The sequence below is a fragment of the Cygnus olor genome, chromosome 9, assembly GCF_009769625.2.
Source record: "Cygnus olor isolate bCygOlo1 chromosome 9, bCygOlo1.pri.v2, whole genome shotgun sequence".
Classification (NCBI taxonomy): Eukaryota; Metazoa; Chordata; class Aves; order Anseriformes; family Anatidae; genus Cygnus; species Cygnus olor.
The window spans coordinates 13,379,206-13,398,327 of NC_049177.1; the positions used below are offsets into that span (position 1 = coordinate 13,379,206).

General features: G+C 42.8%; 1 protein-coding gene across 1 annotated transcript in view; it reads right to left on the reverse strand.

Annotated features, from left to right (window-relative positions):
- The window catches only part of LOC121074895 (glypican-5-like), a 427,275-nt gene extending 408,778 nt beyond the window's left edge, over positions 1–18,497 (reverse strand). Inside the window, exons 1-2 of the mRNA XM_040567528.1 lie at positions 18,479–18,497; positions 15,164–15,233 (exon numbers count right to left, since the gene is read on the reverse strand). Coding sequence (XP_040423462.1) covers positions 15,164–15,179 — 16 coding nt within the window. The 5' untranslated portion in view covers positions 15,180–15,233; positions 18,479–18,497. The remainder of the gene's footprint in view (positions 1–15,163; positions 15,234–18,478) is intronic.
- Between the last annotated feature and the right edge of the window lie 625 nt (positions 18,498–19,122).

The following is a 19,122-nucleotide window of genomic DNA, read 5'->3' on the forward strand; positions in this document are numbered from 1 at the left end:
AGACCTTTCCCTCAAGAGGTTCGTCTTAAAGTGTCCCTAGATGAGCATTTGAAATCTGAACTCAGACCCTTGTTACTATGCTTTGTTGTCCTTGCTCAAATTCAGAAAAATTATTTGCAAAGCAAGGTTATTTTACTTCCTTCCTTCCATCTTTTGCATGAAACCACCTGAATTCTTTATTGAGCAGACCTATCAGCTAATTACAGCACAGCAAACCTGACTCAGGGCAGCCTTAATATATAAGCTGCCATGCAGAGAGCTGGCACTATGAAAACCCGGATCTGCTTCTTGACCTAAGTATTCAACAACTGTCATTTACTGTCACATTCACAAGATCATTTTGGCATTTAATTCAGTGCATAACTATGGAAGCTTTCTGCGCAACCAGAATTTTAAAGGACTGAAATAACTTCTCAGCCTACACTCTATATATAACACAAAGGTAATGCAATTTTAAATCTTTATTACTCTACGTGAGCAACTAGCAGAACTTTTCTCGGTCGTGAGATGCAATATCTTGTGCCAGGTTAAGCTAGGTGTCCATGAATGATTCACACGGTTACTGTATTAAAAAGCAGCAATTGGTAAGACAATTCATGTTTTACTGAACATAATTTGCAAACCATCTTATGGGCACTATAAACATGAACTGTCTTCACCTTTATTTTAAAAAGATATCAGTATTTAACTTTCTCAGATGTATGCAATTTGGAGATCAGAGCAGATCTAGGTGTTTCAGCCTCTCAAAATTAATTTGAAGCCACTGTCATTCTTCATTACATGCTAAAGAACAGGCTGGGTTAAACATATAAATAGTGGGATTACTTGTTCCCGATTTTCAGGGCCAGCCCATCATGGCTGCATCCTACTACAAAGAGGTAAATCTATAAAGCAGCTCATTATTACCCACTTCATATGCATCATACCAGAACATCTACACAAGCAGTTTCTGGAGCAGTGTTAGTGGGAGCTGAGGGATTTGTGCTTGCTGTTCGACATCTGACCAAATGGGACACTTCAGTAACTACAGCCAAAAACCACAAATGCTGTAGGATTTATAGAGGGGAAGTGGTTCAGATATGAAAATGTATCACTTGTCACTAAGTCAAACCTGAACATAGTTTCTAGGAGTCATCTGCACTTTGTTATTTTCCACTTTATGTTACAGCAGCATTTCCATCCCTAGGCTTTCACCCTCCCCAGTGTGGACTATGCCTTTGTCCAGTGCAAGAATCACCCTGTGGGAAGCACATCCTTTTCTTGCAGCTGTACCTGAAGGTATCAGTTCCCCTCTAGGGACATCACAAAACATCAACTGTTTGGTTCTATATACCTTGTAAAACAGTACGTGCTCTGAACCATGGCAAGCAGCTACTCAGCATGCATGGTTAAGGTCCTCAGCCACCAACAAATGATTTTCCTACTTTGCCCTTCCTTTAGCTCAGAGGTAGCATTTCTCCCTACAGCGTAGGATATTAATGGTTATTGCAGGCTTTACAATAAGATAAACTATGCACTTTCATTGAGAAGCCACCTTAAAAAAAGAAGCTACACACCTAACCATTAGCATGCACCTAGCACAAGCAAGAGCAGCCCATGTTTACAGTGCAAGTGTTCCAGTTCTCAATCACGAGTTACCATAGGAGCTGTGGATAGTTGAGGTTGTACTTGAAGGATTAAAATGTACTTCCTCAGAACACGTACGATAGATAACATTACACCTTACAGCACAGTTAGGCTGAGGTAAACCTCAGAAGACTTCTACTTCAGTGTTGTGCAAGTACAGTACTGCATTTATGAATATTTTAGATGAAAATTAGATTAATACAATGGAAAAGTGCTCAATTCTTTGCAGTAACGCAAGCAGCTATTCCAAACATGCCAAGTAATATATTTCAAGAAGCTACTAGGCACTACAATAAAAGAATAGAGAAGTACACTGGATACAGATATACAGCTGGCTTACACACATCCATATGAAACATCCTTATTTTGCCACTTACTTTTGCATCTTACACGTACTACAAAGAATCACAGCTTGAGCTCCTTCATTTACACTGGCATGACTGTCCTGGCTTCACGGGGACTAGCCTGGCACAGCAGAAGGAATATATTCTGCACCCTGCAGTCCTTTCCTCCAAAATTCAGGCATTGAGCTTCTTGCCAGAGCAGCTAGCTACAAAAAGCCACAGGCCTTGAGTTTATCTGGAGTCATCAATACATATTTGTGGAAAAACACTGAAGAATGGTCAGGTTTCTCAACCCTACATGCTTCTAGCAATTTAACAATTGTAAACAATACATTTCTAAATGAGCACTAAAAAATTTTCTACAGCCATCTGCATCTTTTTTTCTGCTGTAACCATACATACACAAGTATGACTCATGCCTATGACAGGAGCCTGGAATTCCCATGTCCCAAGCTATAAGCCAAGACAGCACGTTATCCAGTTTCCAATCTCCTCCTGTTTTCAATCCAGTGTTTCCTCTCACCCAAACCTCCCTTCTCTATACTATTTCACATTCTCAGTTTCAGAGATAGCCTTGTCTTCTTCCACTTTTTATACACAAAGAAATAGTGACTGCTCATCTCACATGGATTAATGACCATACTTGACAAGAACCCAGAGCTGCAAGGTTTCCCCAAATTGTTTTTTGTGAAACACCACAGTTTAGAGGGTTTACATATATATAGGTACATGTGTAAACTCTCCTAATAACAGACATACACTATCCCTAGCCATTAAGCATGTAGTTAGCTCTAAGTTATTCCCTCTGCAAGGAATTCTGCAAGGTAAAGCACACAGTACATTGAATGTTAGGAATTCAACAGTATCCTCCAGAACTCTCTGCACGTGCCTCACAAATATTGCACATTTCTTTCCTTTCAATGAGCTGTGATACTCCAACAGCTACAAACAGCATTAGCCAGTTCTGTGCCTCAACTGGGAACACAATTAGTGCAATCAGATGTTAAATCGGATGTTAAATTTACATACAACAGGGACCTGGGACACATTCTCAGCTAGCATGCAACCATGCAACTCCTCCAACTTCAGAGTAGATAGGTTAGTTTACATAAGGGCTAAATCCAACCTGCAGTGCCTGGTGCTTTTGTTACAGCATGCGCTGCTCTCCTTGCCTTAGAGTGAAAAGGAAACGTGATGAATTACAGATGCAGACAAAATCTTCCAAGCCACATTCAATTTAGTTTCTTTATCATCACTTAGTCCAGATACCATGAAATGTTCAACTGCACAAAGGCACAGACTCAGATGTCATATATTAATGCTATCTATTATGTGCCTTTGGGAAGGGGGGGACTGCTTACCTTCTCCCAAGCTGCATATTTTTAACATCTGCTATTTTAATGCAATTTAAAAAGATTTCTGAGCTCTGGAGCAAAGAGCTCATTGGACAACAGAACCCCACAGAGCCTAAATTAGGTGTTTCAGGTCACAGAAATCTCTTATTTCAGCCTTTTTAGAGGCACACAATACCTGTGGAGAAAGTTCAGATTGTTTGCACTTAGCAACAGACAATATAGAAGGAAGGAGGGTTTATTTAGAGCTACATTTTATACATAAAAAGAAGATATAACTTTTTAAAGACATTTAACACAAAACTCAGGGTGCTTTTTTAACCCCTTTCTTGGCAGGAAAGAGAGGAATCTCTGCCACATGAACTGGCAGGCATCTGCTGGGGACACCTCCCTGCCCTGTGCACAAGGCTAGTAAACAAAGTACACTGGGCAAGGGGGCAAAGAAAAGGTAAAAATCCTACCTCGGGCTTACATGTACTGTTTTGGACTTTTGCACCAGAGAAAGCTTTTATCAGAACTATACCCACACAAACGAACAAAAGGGCTGAAGAGAGCCCCGGTGCTGTTGGTGTGCTTGCCTTCGAGACAAATGCATCTTGACTTGCACCAGGATTTCTCACGTCATTGCCTCAACAGTCACTGGCACAGGATTTGGGAGCTTTAGCTAAAATAGCCCCATCTCGTGACTCCTAGCAGTATTACACGGGACTGATTCAAATAAGTGTTTTGTTTTACGTTGGCTCTTTTGAGCTAAACGATTTCTCATCAGACTGTAAGAGCTTCCCTTACCTTTTTCATCACAAACACATTTCTAGCATACGGACAGCAGACAGCGTGAGGAGATCCGTTATCAAGAGACCACCGCAGAAGCAATTCCCATGAAATTGCAGAGTCCCTGCAGAGCCCAGGCCCAGTGCTCGCAGCCAGCACTGCCCTCCACGTGCCTTTCCCTGTCTGTGTATGTGCAGAATGTGCTCCCCAGCTATTGCGGGTAAATAACTCCCAGAGAAAGTACTGGCTCCCTGCAGGCAAGATCCGCTCTTAATAAATTCCTGGTACACAGCCCCCTTCAAAACAGTGGGGGGAGAGTAAAACAACTCAAATGCATAGAAACAGCAGCCAGGCTTACAGAGCAGTGCCCACCACCCCATGACCCTTCCCACACGGGTCCCCCTGGCTCCATGCTGCTGTCCAGGAACAGTCAGACCTTGCACCGTGGCAATGCCCCTTCAGGGCAGAACATTGTCTGAAACGCTTGGCTGGCTTTGCCTTTTGTCCTGGAAACATGGACTTAATCATGAAAATCTGACACTACTGAAGTCAGCGGTTTTGATCTCATTTGTTTGCGCACGTAATTCAGAGAGGCTGTATCTGATTTTGTCGGTTCCCACTAACAGCCAGTGCAAAATGACAAGGTATCGATGCTACCTGAATTCTTTCCTCATTACATCAAACTTAAGAAAACATGCCGAGGCAATTTGCACTTGTGACATAATGAGTGTCAATTGCTACAAAGGAAGCACAGACAATCTGAGAACTAAAGGATGAGAGGATTAAAGTGATTCTCTCAGACACCCACTTTTATCTTAACCAGGAGGATTCTTGCTAGTCCACCACACTGCAAGCGCAACCCTGAAAAACTCGGTTGAGTAGCAATGCCTGATCTCTCATGTGTTTTGCAGTGCAAGGAAGCATTAAAAGGATCTGGTTCCCCTTAAGAAAGCCACAGGACCACTGTGCCCCTTTTCAAGTACTGACAATGACCCCCCACATTCAGCACCAACAAAAGCTCAAGCTTTTCCCCAATGCACCCGTCTCCATTCTCAGTTCCTCTGTGCTCTGAGTTTCCCCCGCCACACACATTTTTGTATGTCTTTCCTCTCGCATTGCTTTTGTATGAGAAACACCCCTTTGACTTTTGAGAAAGCTCCTCTTTAGCCCCCCAAGTTTGCAGCAGCAATAACCCAATCCATCTGTGATGGGTCAAATACTTTATCACTGATGTACAAACAGCATCACTCCTTGGGGCTACGCTGCTCACTATGCAAGACAACAAACCAGCAGCACTTGTTTTGTCTATGCTGCATCTCACACAGCAACACAAAACTCAGGAGGGGCAGAAACCCCACACATCTCCCCAAAGCCCAAGACCTATTTGCATCCTGCAGCAAGTCCTCACCTGCTGCTCGTGGCCTCCAAAAGAGCTAATTTAAAGCTTAGTTGATTAAATTTTTAGTCTTTGCAATGTAGGCCTGCAAAATGCACAGCAGCATGAGCTTAGATCAAACACTTGTTATTGTTTTGTTAGGTGAGGCAGATAGTTTTTAAAATGGGGATAGGCTGAAAATCTGTGTCATTCCAAATAGACAGCAGTTACTGATCAGAACTAGATAAAGTTTCTGTAATGTTTTTGACATCTCATTTCTGTTTTATCTATTTTATTCTCTTGTTACAAGACTTATTTTTAGACTAAGAGCTCTTAATGCAGATACCATCACTTTCTATACATTTACACAGCACCCAGCAGACCAGCTTTTAGCCAAAATACCAATGGTGTATCCACTTGCTGCATCTAACCTACCGGGCATGCTTCTGGAACAGTGTGCAAGAGTCCTGGGGTACAGTGGATTTCCAAGCTAAAATCAAGGACTCCCCATTCCTGATGCTACATGAGGAAGCATTATTACCCTGAGCTTATAGGTTTGGGACAGGTAGGTTAGAAAGTTTGCCTCCAGACTGTTCAGAAAGCCCTTAGTAGAGCCCAGGGCTGACCTCACATCCTACCTCCCAGCCAATCCTTCAGGCAGGGGCCTTTATTACTTCTCTCCAATAGGATCTATGATTTTTCCCCAGAAAAACTGTAGAAGCTATGTTATAGTTTCTTCACAAGTATTTCCATGCATGATGTTGACAGAAGAAGGAAGAAAATAAGACAGTGGGGAGTAAAGTCAGAGGAGGCAGCATATGATAGCTGTCAAAACCATTCAGAGCTGAGATCCCCAGTTTTACACATCCAAGGAACTGAGTCAGCTTCCTTCCAGTAAGTATGTACGGGGGACCACTGAACACTTCTAAGGTCAGCATGGGCCGGATACTGGCCTTAACTACGGCAGCACAGGCAGCTTTCAGCAGCCATTACATTTACTGTTCTCCAGGTACTGACCAATCTGTTCCCAGCCCTACTTCAATTTTGTTATTTTTAATAACTTATTCTAGAAGGATTTGGAATGTGAATTCTTACACTCATCCCTTTCCATAGTAAGTCAGATTCCAACAGTTTGCTTCAACTGATATTTACTGCTGAAAGCCTGTCAGACACGCTTACTGGTAAACATTCATTACTCTGAAAAAAGAAACCCCTTTCTGTTGATGCACTGGATTTCTGCACTCCAGGTGGTCAGCTTCATGCCACCCAGACAGTTTCATGACAAGGAACAATTTATTTTTGAATTCTAGGACTTCAAATATTAAAAGAAAAGCACAAAAAATACTGTTTTCAGTGACCTACATAGCCTGGCTTAAACAGCCATCAATGTTTTTAGATAGTAAATGCACAAGACTGTAAACCCCAGCTCCACTCTGTCATATCACATCACAGTTTAGCCCTAAAAAAAATAAATCCCTCCTCCTCACTTCCAGCTCAGTTTCACTGGGGAGATGCTGCACTTGGACCTCAGGAGGGGACACGGAGCTCTTGGGGCCTTGTGCTGGCTTATCACCTCTGCACCCTTCCAGCCCATACCTGCCACAAAGCCCCAAGGGTGGCCAAGGCAGTCCTGGTGGCCACAGCCACCTCATGGAGCAGGGTATTATCAGCAGCTCTGACACCCTTGCTCCTCTGTAATTCCAGGAATTACAAGGGGGACCTCAGTGTGGGTGCCCACAAAGAGCCTCTGCTGGAAGACACCTCTGAGCCAACTCCAAAGTGCTCTCTCCATCTTTTTCACCCTGGAAAAAAAGAACAAGTAAGGTGAGGCTTCCCCAGTTCTCTTATTTCCTCAAGTTTCAGGGTTGGTTGTTAGAAGAGGAAAACCCAGCCTTATGAGATTTTTGGGGTGTGTTTAGTGCACTCCACACTCAGGTTTCCAAACGGAGGTCTGGCAGGCTTTCCAACGTGTCCGTCTCCAACATCAAAATCTAGTTGGTGGCAGTAACAAATGTAGATCAATGCAGATAAGCACAGCTTCAGCAGTCTAGATTCAGAATGATCACAAAACATCCCACTTAAAGCTCTTCCCAACATCTGCACTTCTTAAAGTCACAGTCAAGGGTTGCTGAATGTTCTGTTCCTGACATTTTTCCTAAAAAACTTGATGTCAGCACTGTGATGAAACAGGCTGAAAGGGAGAGGCCACCGGCAGAAGTAGTCTGCGCAGCTCATGATTGTTGAAGAGACAGATGAACTCAAACTAAATCTCAAACTAAAACTCAAACTAATATCTGCATGCGGATTGTAAGCAACTAAATTTAAGAGCTCTGGTATCTCATGGGTTGCTTTTGTCTACTATGAGTCTAAAACTGCATTCACCAACTTAGATATTTAGATTCAATACTTCGTGTCCAAAATTCCCCTACTACTCTTTTCTGAAGCAAGGATATGGATTTTCTGTAATGGAAATAGACAAAGTGAAAAACATCAGAATGCTTCTGCTTCAGCTGCCACATCCCTTCCCACATGCAGTGGGTCAGGGCAGCAAGCTCTGCAACTTTCCCATGAACTAAAAGTAGCAACCTTGGAGCAGAAGTATTGAGTGTCACTGACGATGATGAGAAAGTTTTGTTAGGAAAGAGAAGATACCATTTGACACAAGGACCAGCAGCAGCGATGTGGAAATTAGAGACCCAGACATATGCTTTCTAAAATTATCCCTGAAATTAAAACCAAGGGCAACATACTTAAAATACTCTTACAGTGAGCCTGCATACAGCCTGCATGTATGCTGCAGGACTGCAGTCTGAACAGGACTTGCAAATCAGCCTTCCCTGCATCAGACCTGGAATCTGCCTTCGGATCAATACTGAACTCCAGCCCCCAGCCCCTTCCCCACATCAAACACCAGTGCCTCCAGTGCCACATGTTGTCACTGCTAGAGTGACGCACGTGGACATACCTTGGGTACCTCCTGTTTCATGCCAGACCAGCCAAAGTACTCCACATTTATTTTATTGTTACCTAATTGACATTCCTCCCCCCAGGATAGAACTAAGCAGAGCCAGAACATTCGTTTGATGCAATACAATTTCCAAAATGGAAAAGGATGGTTTCCTGGTTGGCCTCCCAAGGAGGAAAGAAGCCTCAGACAGTAATTCTGTCATCTCCAGATTTCTCCCCCACATCATTTGCCACCTGGGAGTCCACCCTGCGCTAGCAGAGGGGAGCACAGCGCCTCTTGGGGCTCAGTAGTGCCAGGCCAATAGCAGCCACATGAAGACAAGGCAAAACATGGGCACCAGTTAACCAGTACAGCACTCAAATGTTTACTCAGCTCTTCTCAGTCATACCTTACCCTGGGGAACACGTAGCATATCATATTTACTATGATTCTATGGTTAGATTTAAATTACTAAATTATTTATTAACTAAATTATTTATTATTATTTCCACTCTACTCTGTGCAGGTGTGGCCTCACCTTGAGTACTGTGCGCAGTTGTGGGCATCACAGTACAAAAAGGACATTAAACTGTTGGAGAGTGTCCGGAGGAGGGCGATGAAGATGGTAAAGGGCCTAGAGGGGAAGACGTATGAGGAGCGGCTGAGGTCACTTGGCCTGTTCAGCCTGGAGAAGAGGAGGCTGAGGGGAGACCTCACCATGGCCTACAGCTTCCTCGTGAGGGGGAGTGGAGGGGCAGGCGCCGATCTATTCTCCTTAGTGACCAGTGATAGGACCCGAGGGAATGGTGTCAAGCTGAGGCAGGGGAGGTTCAGGCTGGACATCACGAAGAGGTTCTTCACCGAGAGGGTAGCTGCACACTGGAACAGGCTCCCCAGGGAAGTAGTCACTGCACCGAGCCTGTCTGAATTTAAGAGCGTTTGGACTGTGCACTTAGTCACATGGTCTAAAATTTTGGGTAGACCTGTGTGGTGCCAGGAGTTGGACTCGATTATCCTTATGGGTCCCTTCCAACTTGGGATATTCTATGATTCTATGATATCTCATGCCATACAGGAAGCAGACAAAATCTCTAGACCGTTTTGCACCAGAGAAGATAAAATTCACAAGTGCCAGTGAAGCAGCACAAGGTATCAAACAGCAGCTTCACAAGTGTGTTTTTGTTTTTTAACCAGCCATTCCTTCCTTTACCCTCATTTATAAAAGCCTTTGGATTCAAATAGTTTGCTAGTGTCAAAACAAGAGACTTTGACATCAAGAGTGCATCTGCAGAGGTTTGATCTGCAGCTACCTTACACCTCTTGCACTCCAGTGACACAGCCCAAAGAAATCAATAACGCTGATTCTTCTCAAGGCTGCTGCTTTGCTGGGGAGCACAGGAGAGGTCAAATTCAGTTCTCACTGTACATGAAACATGCGAACAAGCTTATAGCAATCATGCAACAATAGGATCAGCCCTGCTGTGGACAGCCATAAGCTGAGGATTCGGGTCTCCTGCTTCTAGAGGAGAAGTATGCCCTTCCACCCACACGTGTGCATACACATGGAAGAAGAATTCATCAGTATTGTCAAAAATCAAGTGCTTGAGAAAGGATTTTAATGGCAAGAGCAGTGACTTAGCAGAGCATCTCACATGAAAAAGCATGAGGATAGAAACAGTGACACCTGTGGAGAAAAAAAGATTAATGGAGGCATTAAGGATGGCCTCATTAGCCTAGCAGGGGGAGCAGCAGTAAGCAACCAGGTTGAGTAAACACATGTAGGAGCTACATAGGTAGTTTGGGTAATCAGACCACATATGGCCTGCTTGAAAATTAAGCTTTTAATGAGGTCAGTGAGGAATGAACTCTGCCATCAAGCCTGAAAGGACAGAAGGTTTATTTAAATAGATAGCTAAACCACAATGAATCGTGTATTCCCTTCAAAAACTAACGTGCAGAAGGCACAACACAATCTCATGCTAATGCTGCAGTTAGCCGCATTAGGACTAGACCCTCAGACTTCACAGTTCAGGCTGCATCTATTTTGATTTGGTGTTCTTGAGTGCAAGTGCTGAATTTGCCCTTTGTGCTCAGGTTATTAACCTACAAGAAAGTACTGTGCTCTTTACTGATAAATTCAGACTCTGCTGCTGCAAGAAGGTTAAAAGTGGGATAATGAACTTTTTCTGACCCTGCAGACTCTAAAACAGCAATATAACTAAGTACGTGAGACAAGGCTTAGGTGATCTGAAACACAAGCAGGAAAGGCACTCCCCTCTCTCCAGAGAGGGAACTGGGGATTACCTTTCTCCCAGCTACTTACTGTAACCCTGTTATCACCCTGAAGTAGCAGTTTGTATAACGTAGCATAATCCCTGAATATTTCACATGAAAACACTCCCAAAAGCTAACACAAAACTCATACTCTGTAGAACAGACCCAACTGAAGCCGTAATCAGTCCTTCGGCAGCACATAGGTTGGGCAACAAAACCATCCTAGAGCCCTTACACCTACAAGTGAAGCTGCCTGATTAGGGGATCTGTCTCAGTGTCACTGGATAGGGGTGTCATCCCTGGCACGAGCTCGTTTCCAGCAGCACAAGCAGTTGTCATCCTTACCCTCAGAGGCCCAACAGGGCTGTCACCCAACATCTACAGTAAGGAAAAGAGCCAGACTAATGATCCTTTAATTTTGGCCATCTGAGCATGGACTACAAAGCTTTTGCTGAAAGCAGACAATCTTTTTCCCTCTTGTATTCAGCAACAGAAGGAATAGCCAGTAAACTTCACTGCTCTTCCCTGCTTGTTATACAACACAGCCAAGACCCCTAGGGCACGCAGTACTGCACTTTTGCACCTTCTGCAATGCTTCAGCCCTTCAATAGTTAAAGGCCAGATCCAGAGACACCACTAGCATTTGTTGCCTTTAGGATTTAGTGGCTAATGAAGGCCAGGAAGATGCTATGGAACAAAACAGGAGCTGTTTCAAAGAACCGAGACACAGATGACAGGGAACCAAAATTCTTCCAACTGACATCATCCTCAAGTTCTTCCAGCAAAAGCCAAGGCTTGCATTTGACAAGAGGACCTCAGTTCTCATGGAGCCCTTCAAGGCTTGGGCAGGCATGATAAAAAAGCAAGCAAGTGAATACTCAGGTCTGGCTCCAGGCTCGACTTTTCTTTATAAAAGTTCAGTCTCCAGCTCCAGTTCTAATTTTCTTCCCATTTCTTAGTATTTCTGTCACTCTGAATGAACTGTGTGCTATTGATGTATGTGCCCAGTGTAAAGATTAATAGACGAACCACAAATCAAGAGGGGTTAATTTAATTGCCTTCCACAGGTGCTCCGCAGTATTTCATGCAACCTATGGCCAGGAATATTTTATGAGTCCCCTTGTGTAGAACTAATGACAAGTACTGCTGCTCAGCCTCAGCTCCTGCTCAAACTCCAGATTACAGAGAAGAGGCTGGGGAGAGGACAGAACAAGACAGGGAGGATGACAAAGGGGCTTCTCCCATTTTTAAGTGCAGAGTGGCCACAACTCCGCTATATCAGGATGACTGACAAGTGCACAGTCCTCTCATTTTAAACTGAGAAGGATGCTCACACCAAGGATTAGGGAAATGGTGCCATTACTTTTGACTCCTAAGATGGGAGAAGCAGTATTTGTGGAGTAGAATTTACTTCATTGCCTCAGTTCTTTCAGGAGTAAGAGCTAAACCTGATATTTACTTCTCATGTGTGGAATGATTACCCAGCACCATGAAACTCCTTCACCTAATTTGAAAGAAAGGAAAGCAAAGACAACCAGTCTCTTCCAGCTCATGTAAGTAACAACAGAGAAAAGCATTAGCAGAAGCTCTGCCACTACATGAAGAGGACAAAAGACATCAAAAACAATTTTAATCTGAGGACAGTGAAGGAGAGCTGCAGAAGGCTGCTGGCTGGCTGGGAAAATCCTCATCATGTTCAGGGGGTTCGTGGTTTTGTCCATCCCTGACAGGATGACTAAATACTTTCTGGAAGCATTCAAACCACTTTGAGACATCTGGCTGGACACTGCTACCCAGGAGAGGAGACAAATGGCTGAAACAGGTTGTCCCCAAGAAGGACCATATACCATGAAAGACTGAAGGCCAGAACTTAATACTGTATGTAAGAATTCAAACAAAATATTCAGAAACAGTGTGTCAGAAAGGGAGCTTGTCAGCTGGCAATCAGCTTTAGGATTTCACATCTCTGAACGACAGGGTCTGTGCAAATACATTTTTATACCTTTTTACCTCAGCCCTGCAGCAGATTTAGAGCTCTGCTTATGATACAGAAACTTTTACAGGTCACACTGAGACTGCCTTTTTTTTCCCTGGAACTTAGTATAAATGCCAGTTTCAGCACGCAAATTAACTGTGAGGCCAACTCTTTGAAGAGCTTGCTATCCTCAATTCCCAGAAGTCAAGGAGAGTTAAAGCATCCATAAAGGCACAAGATCAGAGTATATTAGAAAATGGATGATTACCATGATATGAAACCCTGATACATTCAGCCAGTTAATGCTGAGGAATGGAAGAGTAACCAATAATACGCATTAATAGTTCATGCCAAAGAATTAAAGGGGAAACTAGATGCAGTCAAATTCTGTATTTCAGCCTAAATGTTGTCAGGACATTTCTAAATAGGTGGGCAGAACAAGCACTAGACAATTTGAAATAAGTATTCTCTAGATAGAATAATTAAACCTCTGTAGGCATTTATTTTACATGAATAAAGGATCACTCAGAATTATGTTTTAATTATTTCATGAAGTTCTAAAGATGTACTCTATTTCATCCAAAAAGTCATTGACTGGATTACAGGAAGAGTCCAAACTCCCATACACCTCAATAAGCTAAAGCAAGAGACATGAAAAGCAGGCTCGGGATGAAGTATAGAGAGAAGAGGCAGGAGATGCTCCTGTCAGGAATGGTTCCCTAGGCTAGGCCTTCAGGGATGTGCCCTGTGTCACCTTTATCCGGCCCCTGGGGATTCCCCCCACTTTCTGCCCATGGACTGGCTCTTTACACAGGTGAGATTTCACATAATACAACTGAAACACTGCCACACCAATGTGTTTCAACCTGGATTTCCAGAGCTGGGATTGTAGGACATAGCTACTCTCTGCAGACAGAGCCCAACTCCCAGTTTCTCTAGATTTCTTTGAAAGTCTCAGAACTTAATCTTTCCAGTACTCATATCACTTCAAAGAATACAAGTTCCTTAATTCTACATAAATCAGGATATTCAGTCTCTGGAGATTAGGAGAGTTTATTCTTTATCTGTGAAGATAACTAAGAGAGGTAACAGTCTCCACGACAAAGCATCACAACACCAAGAGCAGGTCCTGTCACTGCTGTTTGGTGCCCTCTCCTGGCGCCAACACAGTGAGACTATTTGGGAAATCCTACCTGGATAATGACATTTCATTTCCACCGATGCCCGAAGATCCATTCTAGGCTGAAACCAGTAAAGCCATATATTAGAGAAGACAATCTTATCAGATGAGCAGTTATTCTATCAGTCTTATGCTTATTTTCTCTTGGTGTAGAAGATCATCTTAAACTATCATTTACGAGAAAAACAAAAGCTCTCTGCTCCCCAAAAGAGCAGTTTAATTTATGTAACAGGCTTTTTAGCCTCCTTAAAAGGAAACAAAGTCTTGTGAAACACTTCTGATTAGAAACAAGCCATACAATTATTTTTGTACTTATCCTCAACCAGGAAGTCATGCAAATAAAGTCCCCACCAGAAAGCTTTCTGATACTACATTTAACATTAAACTACATTTCAGCTGGATCATTTTGCCCAAAAATGGATATTAAAGCCCTGAACCAGCTAAATATCTTTAGGAGAGGTAGAAGCAAGCCACAAGGTTTAACTAAAAAGCTTACAAGATGTTTATGATTCCCTGTACAGAATCCTCTTCCAGTTGAAAGGCTGTATGGAAGATTAGTTTAGAGCATTGGGATTTCACTGCATATTAATGTATGACCAACTAATCAATACTAGCAAAATCCTAGACTCAAATACACAGCAGGAGCTCACAGATGTAACATATTAGTGTTTACACTTAAGTATATTACCTCCTGTGTATAAAGCAAAGCCAGTTTCAAACATACAGTTTAAAAACAGCAAAAAATTTAGAATCTACCTATCATTAATCCCTTTGGTATGAATTACATGGACATTAACTAGAACTTAGCTCCTGTGTTTAATATTCACTGTATTATAACCACAACAAATGAGTGATTAGAAGTAAAACCTTGTTTTAATTCGGAATTTTAAAAATATCCTGCATGCAATTGTTGAAAAATTGATTGATAATCCAGATCAATAGCACAAAGTTTTATTCATAGGCACTTACAACAAAAGTCATTAGGTGAAACATATAGCAAATTCAAAATTAGTAAAATTGTTTTTCAGTGAATCAAAAGTTAACTGGCAGAACTGGCTGTCATGATGAACAGCTCCATTGAGTTCAGGAGTGGTTAGACATCAATGTTTAACTACATTGAGAGTTGCACAGATACTTGAAAACTATAAAGCAAGTTTTGAAAGAAAATCTTGTTTCCTATCTAAATCAACATATAACCACCCAGCTTATAAAAAATAATCCTTTGCATACCTTACACCCAACATCTAACCACACAGGACATGGATGTGAATGCACCATGGCCCCATCCAGAACTACTACTCATGTTTCTCTGGGCTTACCTGTGACCCCATGCATTGCAACAACATCTGGAGAACTTTACCTCGGGTCCATGATCCCTCAGGGCAGGTGCTGTACAAACAGAAGATGCCAAATACTGAAGACAACAGCTTGAAACGCATTACAGCCAGCTCACCCACTCATGTCTTCATTAAACTGTTCGCATCAGCTCCACCCTCACACTCAGGCCCAACCACCTGGGCTCCAAGAGAGCCCAGATCACACCTTGTACAAACAGCACACTTCAGGAAAAATAACCCCAGTCTCAAGGAGCTTGCATCACCTGCACCAGGCACAAGAGAAGGAACAATATGATGGGAAGTTACACAATGGACAAATTTTTGGGAAAGATGTTAACTTGTTATTCACAATCCCAACTCAGTCTTAGGTGCTTTTCACATTAACAGTTATCCTCTTTGGACATTTTTAAAGCTGGCTTTCCTCTTATCCCACAGATTCCCCCAAAGAAACATCAGTTTTAGGCCATGGTAGGCTGCAGCACTCAGATTTTGTGCTCTGACACTCCCTGGGGCCTGCAGAAAGCCCCTGCTCTTGAGCCTGCAGATCCCCAAGCTGAACACAGAAATAAATAGTTTAAGAAAGCATCTTCTTGTAAACCTTCTTTAAGTCAAAATATGCCTAACAGTACAAAAGTAGAGGTATCTTACTGTGTTCAAACATACAGTTCGGCCTGGAAACCTCTCTTTGAGGTCTAAAACAAAGCCTGAGGCCTGGCCCACACAGGAAAAACTGGTAGGCCCTCCCACTAGGCCTAGGAGAGCACAGCCATGCCACTGCTGGAGAAGGGACGGCTTTTGCAGGCCAGACATTAAGAAAATTTAAACATTTGAATTGTCTCAGTGCTATATAGCCATAGGCCAGCCCCACCTTCCTCCAGCACACTGCCACCCTCACTAGGGGAAAGTGGAAAAAGTGAAACCCATCCCTTGCAGCGAGGTTGCCCAGGGCAAGCTGGCAGGTGAGGCACATCCTGATCACCGCCCAGATATCCAGCAGCAGCCACAGCCTCTGCCAGCGAGGCAAGCGAGAAGCAGGCTGTTGGGTAGTAGCAGTTCCCTGACAGGGAGGGTCTGTGACTTCAGAGACCCTTGGAGGAAGACAACATTTACTATTTGATCTTAGAAATCAGCTATCGTTGCACACTAAGACCACCTTTCCTGAAGAGTACAGCAGCAGATGTCTCAGACAGAATATTCAATAAATACAGGGAATTTGAAGCAAACTGCAGCTTGGTTGATTCGTGGAAGAACTCTACAACTCAAAGCAAATGAGTTATAAAGTAGGTATGTGGTTTATTTTGGTGCTGGGCGCATGTGGGATAGCTCCCAAAGGCATGCGCACCCTAACACGGCGACTTGCTTTGGTTATATGCAGTAAAGAGTTACTTATGCATGAATTTTCCCAATATGCCTATACATATTCATAACCTATCCCCACTTTGTATTAAAATTAGCTCCAAGAAGTCATTTCCATAAACTCCTCCCGTCTGTGCTTGCACAGTGCCTTCTGGTGGTGGTCATCGGGGGGTCGTGGGGATGAAGGCTGATAACTCTTCATCACCACTGGTTGACCCCCTGCCTTTATACAGACTCAGCTGCTCCTTGGCTCTTGTCCGAACCACAAGGTCTGTCTCAGCTGGTTTTTGAGACAGGTTCCCCATTTTTGTCAGTAAACATCCTCTGTGAGGGGCCCTGAGACTCCCTGTTTCAGTTAATTTGCACAGTAGTAAGCAAAGACACTCAGCAATATCTGTTTTAATGCAATTAAGCAAGCCCCCATTCTTCCATTCCTGGCTTTAATAATTACAGTTGTTTTATTTAGAAATCATTAATGCAATTAAGCAAGCTCCTATTCTTCTATTCCTGGCTTCATGATGAGGGGGTAAAATACTGGAGTGAGAATCACTTGCAAGACCTAGGAACACAAAATGCCAGACCTCCCATGTTTTTACTGCAGATTTCTATAAGAATCACCCCATTAGTCTCCACCAGAAAACTATTTCTGTGTACTTAGGTTCCTCCACAACATCTGAGGGAAGCCTCTCACACCCTGGAGATCAAGCCAGGCTGGAATGCAAGTACGTGGTACATGAGGTTTGTATTAACTCTCACATGTCTAAACAAAAAGGTGTCAAGCACTGAAAGTCAATGGAAAAGTTTCCTACAAATACAGTTTAATTGCAAACACATTCCTTGTCTTTCATTAGAGATACTTAAAGCAACACTGCATTTGCACAATACCAGATGCAGTCCTTTTGAGAGGGCCCAGAGTCACTGACCCTCCCAGAGAACATTGTTCATATGATGCTGCAGAAGTTACAGAGATGCCTGACCTTAGAGCCAAGTTGTCCAGTAGGTCAAAAGGATTTAGCTCTGTGAGGAAAAGTAAATATACCCGTACATGCTACCCTTAGGCTTCTAAAACAAGCAGAAATCATTTTCTAGCACAGTTCATAATTAACATGTTTTCCCCTGAAAAGGTCAGTGCCCACTTAAAGTTTCTGTATTCTTATTTTCCTTTATTCATCCACAAATTTTCCTTTACAATTACCTTTTGCCTCTGGTTGAAGACAAATGATATTAAAAGGACTACTTCATCCATCTGTTAGATAAAGTAAATTTCCACAGACAAAAACTTAATTAAATTAATTTAACCAAGGAATTTAATTAGGAAGTGTTGGACAGTTAACTAGAGAAAAGTCTACTATGACGCCCTGCCCAAAATACAGTGTTTCCCCAGGACTATGAGCTCACACATACATCTATAATAAGCATTTACTTTAATCTTTCCTTCTGAGCTCCCTGGCCCTGGATCCTCTTCACAAGCTTTTCCTGCAGAAATTGAAGGTGGCTGCCCTGAGCAATCACATCACTATTGAAGTTAGCCACCCCTTCAGGACAGTCATACCAAGGAGTGGTCTTCATAGTAATATAAATATTTCTATTATCTTTTTCACAATAATCCATTTGTAAAGCAGAGATGGAAGTTACCACAACTAGTAACAATACTCATCTAGCAGCCCTTCACTTTTTTTTTTTAAAGCAAGAGTACAACTTTTACTCAATAAAAAGTTATGAAAGATACCATACCCAGAGAGCTTCCTTCCTAAAAACACTCCCGAATTATGGTCAAATCCCTCTTTTCCTTCCATTCACCATATTATGGCTAACGTGTGGTAGACACTTATACCCCCACATACCCAGGGGTTAAATCTATAAGATAGAAATAGTTAAAACTTTTGGCCCCTCACAGTTCAAAAACTTTCAATCATGTAAAAATCTCTCCTCAGCACTTACATAGCACAGATGAAGGTCCCATAAATAGAAAGGGAACATTTCTGCCCTACTTCTGCTTTTGAAGGCTCATGTTCCCAGTAGCATGTGGGGGCAATCAGCATTAGTAAATGGAGAATTGGAGACACTTGAGGTGTCTCCAACACTTGACACCTGCTTCTTTGAGAATGTCACAGTGAGGACAAAGAAAAATGGAGACAGCAGGACCTGAGGCCTTACAGCCTGCACTACATGGGGAACAGTTATCCCTAAGGGGTGCAGAGATGCGGGGGGGGGGGGGTTGGGAAGCCCAAGTTAGGAATGGCTGTGGGGATAAGGAGCAGGAGGCTTCCCAGTGAGCTGCTCTGGAGGTCATGAGAAAAGGAGAACTGATGCATATTCAGGATCCTCTCAGACTGATTTCTTTCTTCCACTCAAAACCAGCATCCCTCCATGGGGCTGTTCTTGTGACAGAGGGCTATTTATTTTTGCAGTTTCCACCTCATGGTTTCCCATCCCCCTTTCCCTTTTAGCTTAAGCTGTAATTATCCCTGCCCTATTCTGACAAAACTACTTGTGAAAACCATGACTGAAATATTTCCAGGTCAGCCGAATTCTAATTTTTGTAGGTCTGCCTTATCCTATGGGAGATTTGCTGTATTATTTGG